This window comes from Lethenteron reissneri, chromosome 3 (genome assembly GCF_015708825.2).
Source record: "Lethenteron reissneri isolate LAM-NWPU_2019-01 chromosome 3, ASM1570882v1, whole genome shotgun sequence".
NCBI classification, from domain to species: Eukaryota; Metazoa; Chordata; class Hyperoartia; order Petromyzontiformes; family Petromyzontidae; genus Lethenteron; species Lethenteron reissneri.
The window spans coordinates 2,116,885-2,129,701 of record NC_083781.1 but is presented as its reverse complement, the minus strand read 5'-3'; the positions used below and the strand labels follow the sequence as shown (position 1 = coordinate 2,129,701).

General features: G+C 49.7%; 1 protein-coding gene across 2 annotated transcripts in view; it reads left to right on the top strand.

Moving 5' to 3' along the window:
- LOC133345080 (BAI1-associated protein 3-like) overlaps positions 1 to 1,057 on the top strand; it is a 58,111-nt gene extending 57,054 nt beyond the window's left edge. For both annotated transcript variants that reach the window (XM_061555544.1, XM_061555537.1), the window contains one exon: positions 185 to 1,057. In XM_061555544.1, coding sequence (XP_061411528.1) covers positions 185 to 244 — 60 coding nt within the window. In that variant the 3' untranslated portion in view covers positions 245 to 1,057. The remainder of the gene's footprint in view (positions 1 to 184) is intronic.
- The last annotated feature ends 11,760 nt before the right edge of the window (positions 1,058 to 12,817 follow it).

The window sequence follows — 12,817 nt, the reverse complement described above, 5'->3', positions numbered from 1 at the left end:
TGCTTGTGTCATCGCTGCTGTTGCTTGTGTCATCGCTGCTGTTGCTTGTGTCATCGCTGCTGTTGCTTGTGTCATCGCTGCTGTTGCTTGTGTCATCGCTGCTGTTGCTTGTGTCATCGCTGCTGTTGCTTGTGTCATCGCTGCTGTTGCTTGTGTCATCGCTGCTGCTGTTGTCGTCTTACAGAGAAGCTCCACCATGAGGAACAGCATACGCATCCTGAAGTCAAAGGCGTTCAAGCGATGAGGGAGCCACGGAAGCGACCCCACTTTCGATTCGGGAATCTTGTGTGTAATTCCTCTCATCGCGGTTTTTTCTCTGATGGGGGGGGGGGGGTGGGTAAATGAAAGTAGTAGAATTTGCCAAATTAGGTGGGTTTTATTTAAATGTCGTAGAAATGTTCTTTGGGTCGCATTTGGCGCCAGGTGCGTTTAAATGCAATTTTTAAAATATATATTATAGTGTATCTGACGATCCTTTAAACGCTAATCGCTGGATTTGAGGATTCCCTTTCCCGCCACACAATCCTTTCAGCATTTCAGCCTTTCCTCCTGTCAGTCCGACTCTCGGTGCTCAACGTTTGATTGACCGCGAGATAATCATCCAGTCAAGCACGTTGATCTCGTGAAAGGAGCGTAAACCACCATCACGCGAACTCCCCCTCGGTCATCCTCATAGCAGCGGCTTTTGGCTAAACCGTCGATCCTGCGGCCGTCTGGAACGCTCTTTCCTTCCGATATTAGGAAGCCACTGGAGCTTGTGCACTTTTGAATCTAGATTGATATCTCATTTCTTTAGAACTGCTTTTTGTGTCGAGTTTGTTGTCCTTCGATTAGTATGGTTGGCTACTTCGGGTGCAAAAGAAGTTAAACGCGCACACACACACGCACGCATACGATCCTTCAATGAACTTACATTTGTTACGCCCGATGTGGTGAACCCAAGCAACAACGTGCCCTTACATAATTATGACAACTGAATACAGCGCCCAAAATAAGTGGCACCAAGCAATAAAGGAGAACAACGGAGGACTCGGAATTAATAAAGAGTTTGCATATATTTATTTATTGAGCACTTCAATTCTGTGGTGTCTCCCGCGGCACTTCACCAACGCACAGGTAATGGCGTCGAAAGAAGACGGACACAACAATTAAAGCGAATGAAAATAGAATGAGAATGCACATTGTATGATGTTTTTTTTACGTTACAATACCGTACTTGCTGTGAACACGAATCTCCATTTATAATGGGTGGAATGCACTGTGGTAATTTCACGGAAATTATGTCTTCACTCTGACGACGATAAAGGGTCCACGTTACCTAGAAAACCAGAGGATCTGGAGAAATATCCACGCGACCACGGGGAGATAGACACTGCAAACTCCAAATATACAGGCATCAGGGTCGGGATCGACCCACGACCTGTACACCAGGCGAGGTAGTTAACATCTCGGCACCGTGGTCTCCAGGGTGGCGAGACGTGGGTGCCCTCGCTTGCTCTGTGAATGTGAAGGGTAATGAGAGGCATGGGTCAGCATCATGGCCAGTTGTCCACCACGAAAAACAACAAATGGCCCCAAGCACCCAGATCACCGGGCCCAGCCAAAAACCATCTCACGGGGCACGCCGATGGCAAAAGACGACGAGCAGGACCACAACTACGAGCTGCCTTGACAGCGTAACAATAGAATGGACCGCACTGACAGAAGTCACTGTGTCAGTACTCGCTGAGTGAGTACCTGGGGCACTGTGTCAGTACTTGTTGTAGTGAGTACCTGGGGCACTGTGTCAGTACTTGTGGTAGATGAGTACCTGGGCATTGTGTCAGTACTTGTTGTATTGATACCTGGGGCACTGTGTCAGTACTTGTTGTAGTGGAGTACCTGGGGCACTGTGGTCAGTACTTGCTGTAGGGAGTACCTGGGGCACTGTGTCAGTACTTGTTGTAGTGAGAACCTGGGGCACTGTGTCAGTACTGGTCGTAGTGAGAACCTGGGGCACTGTTGTCAGTAGCTTGTTGTAGTGAGTACCTGGGGCACTGTGTCAGTACTTGTTGTAGTGAGTACCTGGGGCACTGTGTCAGTACTTGTTGTAGGAGAACCGTGGCACTGTGTCAGTACTTGTTGTAGTGAGTACCTGCGGGCACTGTGTCAGTACTTGTTGTAGTGAGTACCTGGGGCACTGTGTCAGTACTTGCTGTAGTGAGTACCTGGGGCACTGTGTCAGTACTTGGGTTGTATTGAGTACCTGGAGCACTGTGTCAGTACTTGTTGTGTCAGTACTTGTTGTAGTGAGTACCTGGGGCACTGTGTCAGTACTTGTTGTAGTGAGTACCTGGGGCACTGTGTCAGTACTTGTTGTAGTGAGTACCTGGGGCACTGTGTCAGTACTTGTTGTAGTGAGTACCTGGGGCACTGTGTCAGTACTTGTTGTAGTGAGTACCTGGGGCACTGTGTCAGTACTTGTTGTAGTGAGTACCTGGGCACTGTGTCAGTACTTGTTGTAGTGAGTACCTGGGGCACTGTGTCAGTACTTGTTGTAGTGAGTACCTGGGGCACTGTGTCAGTACTTGTTGTAGTGAGTACCTGGGGCACTGTGTCAGTACTTGTTGTAGTGAGTACCTGGGGCACTGTGTCAGTACTTGTTGTAGTGAGTACCTGGGGCACTGTGTCAGTACTTGTTGTAGTGAGTACCTGGGGCACTGTGTCAGTACTTGTTGTAGTGAGTACCTGGGGCACTGTGTCAGTACTTGTTGTAGTGAGTACCTGGGGCACTGTGTCAGTACTTGTTGTAGTGAGTACCTGGGGCACTGTTCAGTACTTGTTGTAGTGAGTACCTGGGGCACTGTGTCAGTACTTGTTGTAGTGAGTACCTGGGGCACTGTGTCAGTACTTGTTGTAGTGAGTACCTGGGGCACTGTGTCAGTACTTGTTGTAGTGAGTACCTGGGGCACTGTGTCAGTACTTGTTGTAGTGAGTACCTGGGGCACTGTGTCAGTACTTGTTGTAGTGAGTACCTGGGGCACTGTGTCAGTACTTGTTGTAGTGAGTACCTGGGGCACTGTGTCAGTACTTGTTGTAGTGAGTACCTGGGGCACTGTGTCAGTACTTGTTGTAGTGAGTACCTGGGGCACTGTGTCAGTACTTGTTGTAGTGAGTACCTGGGGCACTGTGTCAGTACTTGTTGTAGTGAGTACCTGGGGCACTGTGTCAGTACTTGTTGTAGTGAGTACCTGGGGCACTGTGTCAGTACTTGTTGTAGTGAGTACCTGGGGCACTGTGTCAGTACTTGTTGTAGTGAGTACCTGGGGCACTGTGTCAGTACTTGTTGTAGTGAGTACCTGGGGCACTGTGTCAGTACTTGTTGTAGTGAGTACCTGGGGCACTGTGTCAGTACTTGTTGTAGTGAGTACCTGGGGCACTGTGTCAGTACTTGTTGTAGTGAGTACCTGGGGCACTGTGTCAGTACTTGTTGTAGTGAGTACCTGGGGCACTGTGTCAGTACTTGTTGTAGTGAGTACCTGGGGCACTGTGTCAGTACTTGTTGTAGTGAGTACCTGGGGCACTGTGTCAGTACTTGTTGTAGTGAGTACCTGGGGCACTGTGTCAGTACTTGTTGTAGTGAGTACCTGGGGCACTGTGTCAGTACTTGTTGTAGTGAGTACCTGGGGCACTGTGTCAGTACTTGTTGTAGTGAGTACCTGGGGCACTGTGTCAGTACTTGTTGTAGTGAGTACCTGGGGCACTGTGTCAGTACTTGTTGTAGTGAGTACCTGGGGCACTGTGTCAGTACTTGTTGTAGTGAGTACCTGGGGCACTGTGTCAGTACTTGTTGTAGTGAGTACCTGGGGCACTGTGTCAGTACTTGTTGTAGTGAGTACCTGGGGCACTGTGTCAGTACTTGTTGTAGTGAGTACCTGGGGCACTGTGTCAGTACTTGTTGTAGTGAGTACCTGGGGCACTGTGTCAGTACTTGTTGTAGTGAGTACCTGGGGCACTGTGTCAGTACTTGTTGTAGTGAGTACCTGGGGCACTGTGTCAGTACTTGTTGTAGTGAGTACCTGGGGCACTGTGTCAGTACTTGTTGTAGTGAGTACCTGGGGCACTGTGTCAGTACTTGTTGTAGTGAGTACCTGGGGCACTGTGTCAGTACTTGTTGTAGTGAGTACCTGGGGCACTGTGTCAGTACTTGTTGTAGTGAGAACCTGGGGCACTGTGTCAGTACTTGTTGTAGTGAGTACCTGGGGCACTGTGTCAGTACTTGTTGTAGTGAGTACCTGGGGCACTGTGTCAGTACTTGTAGTGAGTACCTGGGGCACTGTGTCAGTACTTGTTGTAGTGAGTACCTGGGGCACTGTGTCAGTACTTGTTGTAGTGAGTACCTGGGGCACTGTGTCAGTACTTGTTGTAGTGAGTACCTGGGGCACTGTGTCAGTACTTGTTGTAGTGAGTACCTGGGGCACTGTGTCAGTACTTGTTGTAGTGAGTACCTGGGGCACTGTGTCAGTACTTGTAGTGAGTACCTGGGGCACTGTGTCAGTACTTGTTGTAGTGAGTACCTGGGGCACTGTGTCAGTACTTGTTGTAGTGAGTACCTGGGGCACTGTGTCAGTACTTGTTGTAGTGAGAACCTGGGGCACTGTGTCAGTACTTGTTGTAGTGAGTACCTGGGGCACTGTGTCAGTACTTGTAGTGAGTACCTGGGGCACTGTGTCAGTACTTGTTGTAGTGAGTACCTGGGGCACTGTGTCAGTACTTGTTGTAGTGAGTACCTGGGGCACTGTGTCAGTACTTGTTGTAGTGAGTACCTGGGGCACTGTGTCAGTACTTGTTGTAGTGAGTACCTGGGGCACTGTGTCAGTACTTGTTGTAGTGAGTACCTGGGGCACTGTGTCAGTACTTGTTGTAGTGAGTACCTGGGGCACTGTGTCAGTACTTGTTGTAGTGAGTACCTGGGCACTGTGTCAGTACTTGTTGTAGTGAGTACAGTACTTGTTGTAGTGAGTACCTGGGGCACTGTGTCAGTACTTGTTGTAGTGAGTACCTGGGGCACTGTGTCAGTACTTGTTGTAGTGAGTACCTGGGGCACTGTGTCAGTACTTGTTGTAGTGAGTACCTGGGGCACTGTGTCAGTACTTGTTGTAGTGAGTACCTGGGGCACTGTGTCAGTACTTGTTGTAGTGAGTACCTGGGGCACTGTGTCAGTACTTGTAGTGAGTACCTGGGGCACTGTGTCAGTACTTGTTGTAGTGAGTACCTGGGGCACTGTGTCAGTACTTGTTGTAGTGAGTACCTGGGGCACTGTGTCAGTACTTGTTGTAGTGAGTACCTGGGGCACTGTGTCAGTACTTGTTGTAGTGAGTACCTGGGGCACTGTGTCAGTACTTGTTGTAGTGAGTACCTGGGGCACTGTGTCAGTACTTGTAGTGAGTACCTGGGGCACTGTGTCAGTACTTGTTGTAGTGAGTACCTGGGGCACTGTGTCAGTACTTGTTGTAGTGAGTACCTGGGGCACTGTGTCAGTACTTGTTGTAGTGAGTACCTGGGGCACTGTGTCAGTACTTGTTGTAGTGAGTACCTGGGGCACTGTGTCAGTACTTGTTGTAGTGAGTACCTGGGGCACTGTGTCAGTACTTGTTGTAGTGAGTACCTGGGGCACTGTGTCAGTACTTGTAGTGAGTACCTGGGGCACTGTGTCAGTACTTGTTGTAGTGAGTACCTGGGGCACTGTGTCAGTACTTGTTGTAGTGAGTACCTGGGGCACTGTGTCAGTACTTGTTGTAGTGAGTACCTGGGGCACTGTGTCAGTACTTGTTGTAGTGAGTACCTGGGGCACTGTGTCAGTACTTGTTGTAGTGAGTACCTGGGGCACTGTGTCAGTACTTGTTGTAGTGAGTACCTGGGGCACTGTGTCAGTACTTGTTGTAGTGAGTACCTGGGGCACTGTGTCAGTACTTGTTGTAGTGAGTACCTGGGGCACTGTGTCAGTACTTGTTGTAGTGAGTACCTGGGGCACTGTGTCAGTACTTGTTGTAGTGAGTACCTGGGGCACTGTGTCAGTACTTGTTGTAGTGAGTACCTGGGGCACTGTGTCAGTACTTGTTGTAGTGAGTACCTGGGGCACTGTGTCAGTACTTGCTTGTAGTGAGTACCTGGGGCACTGTGTCAGTACTTGTTGTAGTGAGTACCTGGGGCACTGTGTCAGTACTTGTTGTAGTGAGTACCTGGGGCACTGTGTCAGTACTTGTTGTAGTGAGTACCTGGGGCACTGTGTCAGACTTGTAGTGAGTACCTGGGGCACTGTGTCAGTACTTGTTGTAGTGAGTACCTGGGGCACTGTGTCAGTACTTGTTGTAGTGAGTACCTGGGGCACTGTGTCAGTACTTGTTGTAGTGAGTACCTGGGGCACTGTGTCAGTACTTGTTGTAGTGAGTACCTGGGGCACTGTGTCAGTACTTGTTGTAGTGAGTACCTGGGGCACTGTGTCAGTACTTGTTGTAGTGAGTACCTGGGGCACTGTGTCAGTACTTGTTGTAGTGAGTACCTGGGGCACTGTGTCAGTACTTGTTGTAGTGAGTACCTGGGGCACTGTGTCAGTACTTGTTGTAGTGAGTACCTGGGGCACTGTGTCAGTACTTGTTGTAGTGAGTACCTGGGGCACTGTGTCAGTACTTGTTGTAGTGAGTACCTGGGGCACTGTGTCAGTACTTGTTGTAGTGAGTACCTGGGGCACTGTGTCAGTACTTGTTGTAGTGAGTACCTGGGGCACTGTGTCAGTACTTGTTGTAGTGAGTACCTGGGGCACTGTGTCAGTACTTGTTGTAGTGAGTACCTGGGGCACTGTGTCAGTACTTGTTGTAGTGAGTACCTGGGGCACTGTGTCAGTACTTGTTGTAGTGAGTACCTGGGGCACTGTGTCAGTACTTGTTGTAGTGAGTACCTGGGGCACTGTGTCAGTACTTGTTGTAGTGAGTACCTGGGGCACTGTGTCAGTACTTGTTGTAGTGAGTACCTGGGGCACTGTGTCAGTACTTCGTAGTGAGTAACCTGGGCACTGTGTCAGTACTTGTTGTAGTGAGTACCTGGGGCACTGTGTCAGTACTTGTTGTAGTGAGTACCTGGGGCACTGTGTCAGTACTTGTTGTAGTGAGTACCTGGGGCACTGTGTCAGTACTTGTTGTAGTGAGTACCTGGGGCACTGTGTCAGTACTTGTTGTAGTGAGTACCTGGGGCACTGTGTCAGTACTTGTTGTAGTGAGTACCTGGGGCACTGTGTCAGTACTTGTAGTGAGTACCTGGGGCACTGTGTCAGTACTTGTTGTAGTGAGTACCTGGGGCACTGTGTCAGTACTTGTTGTAGTGAGTACCTGGGGCACTGTGTCAGTACTTGTTGTAGTGAGTACCTGGGGCACTGTGTCAGTACTTGTTGTAGTGAGTACCTGGGGCACTGTGTCAGTACTTGTTGTAGTGAGTACCTGGGGCACTGTGTCAGTACTTGTTGTAGTGAGTACCTGGGGCACTGTGTCAGTACTTGTTGTAGTGAGTACCTGGGGCACTGTGTCAGTACTTGTTGTAGTGAGTACCTGGGGCACTGTGTCAGTACTTGTTGTAGTGAGTACCTGGGGCACTGTGTCAGTACTTGTAGTGAGTACCTGGGGCACTGTGTCAGTACTTGTTGTAGTGAGTACCTGGGGCACTGTGTCAGTACTTGTTGTAGTGAGTACCTGGGGCACTGTGTCAGTACTTGTTGTAGTGAGTACCTGGGGCACTGTGTCAGTACTTGTTGTAGTGAGTACCTGGGGCACTGTGTCAGTACTTGTTGTAGTGAGTACCTGGGGCACTGTGTCAGTACGTGTTGTAGTGAGTACCTGGAGGCACTGTGTCAGTACTTGTTGTAGTGAGTACCTGGGGGCACTGTGTCAGTACTTGTTGTAGTGAGTACCTGGGGCACTGTGTCAGTACTTGTTGTAGTGAGTACCTGGGGCACTGTGTCAGTACTTGTTTGTAGTGAGTACCTGGGGCACTGTGTCAGTACTTGTTGTAGTGAGTACCTGGGGCACTGTGTCAGTACTTGTTGTAGTGAGTACCTGGGGCACTGTGTCAGTACTTGTTGTAGTGAGTACCTGGGGCACTGTGTCAGTACTTGTTGTAGTGAGTACCTGGGGCACTGTGTCAGTACTTGTTGTAGTGAGTACCTGGGGCACTGTGTCAGTACTTGTAGTGAGTACCTGGGGCACTGTGTCAGTACTTGTTGTAGTGAGTACCTGGGGCACTGTGTCAGTACTTGTTGTAGTGAGTACCTGGGGCACTGTGTCAGTACTTGTTGTAGTGAGTACCTGGGGCACTGTGTCAGTACTTGTTGTAGTGAGTACCTGGGGCACTGTGTCAGTACTTGTTGTAGTGAGTACCTGGGGCACTGTGTCAGTACTTGTTGTAGTGAGTACCTGGGGCACTGTGTCAGTACTTGTTGTAGTGAGTACCTGGGCACTGTGTCAGTACTTGTTGTAGTGAGTACCTGGGGCACTGTGTCAGTACTTGTTGTAGTGAGTACCTGGGGCACTGTGTCAGTACTTGTTGTAGTGAGTACCTGGGGCACTGTGTCAGTACTTGTTGTAGTGAGTACCTGGGGCACTGTGTCAGTACTTGTTGTAGTGAGTACCTGGGGCACTGTGTCAGTACTTGTTGTAGTGAGTACCTGGGGCACTGTGTCAGTACTTGTTGTAGTGAGTACCTGGGGCACTGTGTCAGTACTTGTTGTAGTGAGTACCTGGGGCACTGTGTCAGTACTTGTTGTGAGTACCTGGGGCACTGTGTCAGTACTTGTTGTAGTGAGTACCTGGGGCACTGTGTCAGTACTTGTTGTAGTGAGTACCTGGGGCACTGTGTCAGTACTTGTTGTAGTGAGTACCTGGGGCACTGTGTCAGTACTTGTTGTAGTGAGTACCTGGGGCACTGTGTCAGTACTTGTTGTAGTGAGTACCTGGGGCACTGTGTCAGTACTTGTTGTAGTGAGTACCTGGGGCACTGTGTCAGTACTTGTAGTGAGTACCTGGGGCACTGTGTCAGTACTTGTTGTAGTGAGTACCTGGGGCACTGTGTCAGTACTTGTAGTGAGTACCTGGGGCACTGTGTCAGTACTTGTTGTAGTGAGTACCTGGGGCACTGTGTCAGTACTTGTTGTAGTGAGTACCTGGGGCACTGTGTCAGTACTTGTTGTAGTGAGTACCTGGGGCACTGTGTCAGTACTTGTTGTAGTGAGTACCTGGGGCACTGTGTCAGTACTTGTTGTAGTGAGTACCTGGGGCACTGTGTCAGTACTTGTTGTAGTGAGTACCTGGGGCACTGTGTCAGTACGTGTAGTAGTGAGTACCTGGGGCACTGTGTCAGTACTTGTTGTAGTGAGTACCTGGGGCACTGTGTCAGTACTTGTTGTAGTGAGTACCTGGGCACTGTGTCAGTACTTGTTGTAGTGAGTACCTGGGGCACTGTGTCAGTACTTGTTGTAGTGAGTACCTGGGGCACTGTGTCAGTACTTGTTGTAGTGAGTACCTGGGGCACTGTGTCAGTACTTGTTGTAGTGAGTACCTGGGGCACTGTGTCAGTACTTGTTGTAGTGAGTACCTGGGGCACTGTGTCAGTACTTGTTGTAGTGAGTACCTGGGGCACTGTGTCAGTACTTGTTGTAGTGAGTACCTGGGGCACTGTGTCAGTACTTGTTGTAGTGAGTACCTGGGGCACTGTGTCAGTACTTGTTGTAGTGAGTACCTGGGGCACTGTGTCAGTACTTGTTGTAGTGAGTACCTGGGGCACTGTGTCAGTACTTGTTGTAGTGAGTACCTGGGGCACTGTGTCAGTACTTGTTGTAGTGAGTACCTGGGGCACTGTGTCAGTACTTGTGTGTAGTGAGTACCTGGGGCACTGTGTCAGTACTTGTTGTAGTGAGTACCTGGGGCACTGTGTCAGTACTTGTTGTAGTGAGTACCTGTGGCACTGTGTCAGTACTTGTTGTAGTGAGTACCTGGGGCACTGTGTCAGTACTTGTTGTAGTGAGTACCTGGGGCACTGTGTCAGTACTTGTTGTAGTGAGTACCTGGGGCACTGTGTCAGTACTTGTTGTAGTGAGTACCTGGGGCACTGTGTCAGTACTTGTTGTAGTGAGTACCTGGGGCACTGTGTCAGTACTTGTTGTAGTGAGTACCTGGGGCACTGTGTCAGTACTTGTTGTAGTGAGTACCTGGGGCACTGTGTCAGTACTTGTTGTAGTGAGTACCTGGGGCACTGTGTCAGTACTTGTTGTAGTGAGTACCTGGGGCACTGTGTCAGTACTTGTTGTAGTGAGTACCTGGGGCACTGTGTCAGTACTTGTTGTAGTGAGTACCTGGGGCACTGTGTCAGTACTTGTAGTGAGTACCTGGGGCACTGTGTCAGTACTTGTTGTAGTGAGTACCTGGGGCACTGTGTCAGTACTTGTTGTAGTGAGTACCTGGGGCACTGTGTCAGTACTTGTTGTGAGTACTGGGGCACTGTGTCAGTACTTGTGTAGTGAGTAACCTGGGGCACTGTGTCAGTACTTGTTGTAGTGAGTACCTGGGGCACTGTGTCAGTACTTGTGTTAGTGGCGTACCTGGGGCACTGTGTCAGTACTTGTTGTAGTGAGTACTGGGGCACTGTGTCAGTACTTGTTGGTCGTGATACCTGGGGCACTGTGTCAGTACTTGTTGTAGTGAGTACCTGGGGCACTGTGTCAAGTACTTGTTTGCAGTGAGTACCTGGGGCACTGTGTCAGTACTTGCTGTAGTGAGTACCTGGGGCACTGTGTCAGTACTTGTTGTAGTGAGTACCTGGGGCACTGTGTCAGTACTTGCTGTAGTGAATACCTGGGGCACTGTGTCAGTACTTGTTGTAGTGAGTACCTGGGGCACTGTGTCAGTACTTGTTGTAGTGAGTACCTGGGGCACTGTGTCAGTACTTGTTGTAGTGAGTACCTGGGGCACTGTGTCAGTACTTGTTGTAGTGAGAACCTGGGACACTGTGTCAGTACTTGTTGTAGTGAGTACCTGGGGCACTGTGTCAGTACTTGTTGTAGTGAGAACCTGGGGCACTGTCAGTACTTGTTGCAGTGAGTACCTGGGGCACTGTGTCAGTACTTGTTGTAGTGATTACCTGTGGCATTGTGTCAGTACTTGTTGTAGTGAGTACCTGGGGCACTGTGTCAGTACTTGTTGTAGTGAGTACCTGGGGCACTGTGTCAGTACTTGCTGTAGTGAGTACCTGGGGCACTGTGTCAGTACTTGTTGTAGTGAGAACCTGGGGCACTGTGTCAGTACTTGTTGTAGTGAGTACCTGGGGCACTGTGTCAGTACTTGTTGTAGTGAGTACCTGGGGCACTGTGTCAGTACTTGTTGTAGTGAGTACCTGGGGCACTGTGTCAGTACTTGTTGTAGTGAGTACCTGGGGCATTGTGTCAGTACTTGTTGTAGTGAGTACCTGGGGCACTGTGTCAGTACTTGTTGTAGTGAGTACCTGGGGCACTGTGTCAGTACTTGTTGTAGTGACTACCTGGGGCACTGTGTCAGTACTTGTTGTAGTGAGAACCTGGGGCATTGTGTCAGTACTTGTTGTAGTGAGTACCTGGGGCACTGTGTCAGTACTTGTTGTAGTGAGTACCTGTGGCATTGTGTCAGTACTTGTTGTAGTGAGTACCTGGGGCACTGTGTCAGTACTTGTTGTAGTGAGTACCTGGGGCACTGTGTCAGTACTTGCTGTAGTGAGTACCTGGGGCACTGTGTCAGTACTTGTTGTAGTGAGTACCTGGGGCACTGTCAGTACTTGTTGTAGTGAGTACCTGGGGCACTGTGTCAGTACTTGTTGTAGTGAGTACCTGGGGCACTGTGTCAGTACTTGTTGTAGTGAGTACCTGGGACACTGTGTCAGTACTTGTTGTAGTGAGTACCTGGGGCACTGTGTCAGTACTTGTTGTAGTGAGTACCTGGGGCACTGTGTCAGTACTTGTTGTAGTGAGTACCTGGGGCACTGTGTCAGTACTTGTTGTAGTGAGTACCTGGGGCACTGTGTCAGTACTTGTTGTAGTGAGTACCTGGGGCACTGTGTCAGTACTTGTTGTAGTGAGTACCTGGGGCACTGTGTCAGTACTTGTTGTAGTGAGTACCTGGGGCACTGTGTCAGTACTTGTTGTAGTGAGTACCTGGGGCACTATGTCAGTACTTGTTGTAGTGAGTACCTGGGGCACTGTGTCAGTACTTGCTGTAGTGAGTACCTGGGGCACTGTGTCAGTACTTGCTGTAGTGAGTACCTGGGGCACTGTGTCAGTACTTGCTGTAGTGAGTACCTGGGGCACTGTGTCAGTACTTGTTGTAGTGAGTACCTGGGGCACTGTGTTAGCGAGTACTTGAGACAAGATTCCTTGCACAAGGGTTTCTGTTTGGTGTTTAAACCTCTTCCTACAAGTCGACAATGAACCGGACGCACGCTTGGCGAATTTCGCGACCGTTTATTCCTAACGGGGACATTGTCAGCTGTCTCAAAGCATGTAACACCACGATGGCGTCATACAAGGCACACCCAGAACACATCCAGAGCACATTCTAGCGTGTCACGAACTGTGGGGCATTTCGTAACATTCACCGCCATCATTGTGTAATGCGAGACATTGCATTGTAGGAATACCTAGCCGAAGGATAATGTTTGAAAGGAGCATTATTCGAGTCGATGACTACAATGTTTAGGCCATTGTGGACGAAGGCCTCCCCCACATGCCGTGCCGGTCATGGGGGTCGCTTTGACCATACTTCACCACAAT